The 349-nt window shown below is 62.2% G+C and overlaps 1 protein-coding gene across 1 annotated transcript in view; it reads left to right on the forward strand.

Annotated features, from left to right (window-relative positions):
- The window catches only part of EMH_0052770 (uncharacterized protein), a gene marked incomplete at both ends in the record, with an annotated part of 4,581 nt that overhangs the window by 1,610 nt on the left and 2,622 nt on the right, over nucleotides 1–349 (forward strand). Inside the window, one exon of the mRNA XM_013496912.1 lies at nucleotides 122–254. Coding sequence (XP_013352366.1) covers nucleotides 122–254 — 133 coding nt within the window. The remainder of the gene's footprint in view (nucleotides 1–121; nucleotides 255–349) is intronic.

Genomic DNA, 349 nt, shown 5'->3' on the forward strand with positions numbered 1-349 from the left:
GCAGCAGCAACACCAGCAGCAGCAGCAGCAGCAGCAGCAGCAGCAACAGGGTACCGATCGCTGACCCCCACCGCATACATGCCGTCGTCGTCTTCATCTTTATCTCTCTCCTCTCAATCAGTATCATCTTTACGAGCCCCATACCCTCTCCCGCCCCTCAGCAGCAGCAGCAGCAGGAGCAGCAGCAGCAGCAGCAGCAGCAGCAGCAGCAGCGCATGCATGCGGCGGTGCAGCAGCAGCCTGCCGTCTGCACTGTTCGTTGTCTGCGACGGCCACGACACGCACGAGGCTGCTGCCTTCGTCACCAAGGCGCTGCCTCTTCTCGCCTTTAAGCGGCTGCAGCAGCAGC

This window comes from Eimeria mitis, genomic scaffold (genome assembly GCF_000499745.2).
Source record: "Eimeria mitis Houghton genomic scaffold, Emh_scaff2374, whole genome shotgun sequence".
NCBI classification, from domain to species: Eukaryota; Apicomplexa; class Conoidasida; order Eucoccidiorida; family Eimeriidae; genus Eimeria; species Eimeria mitis.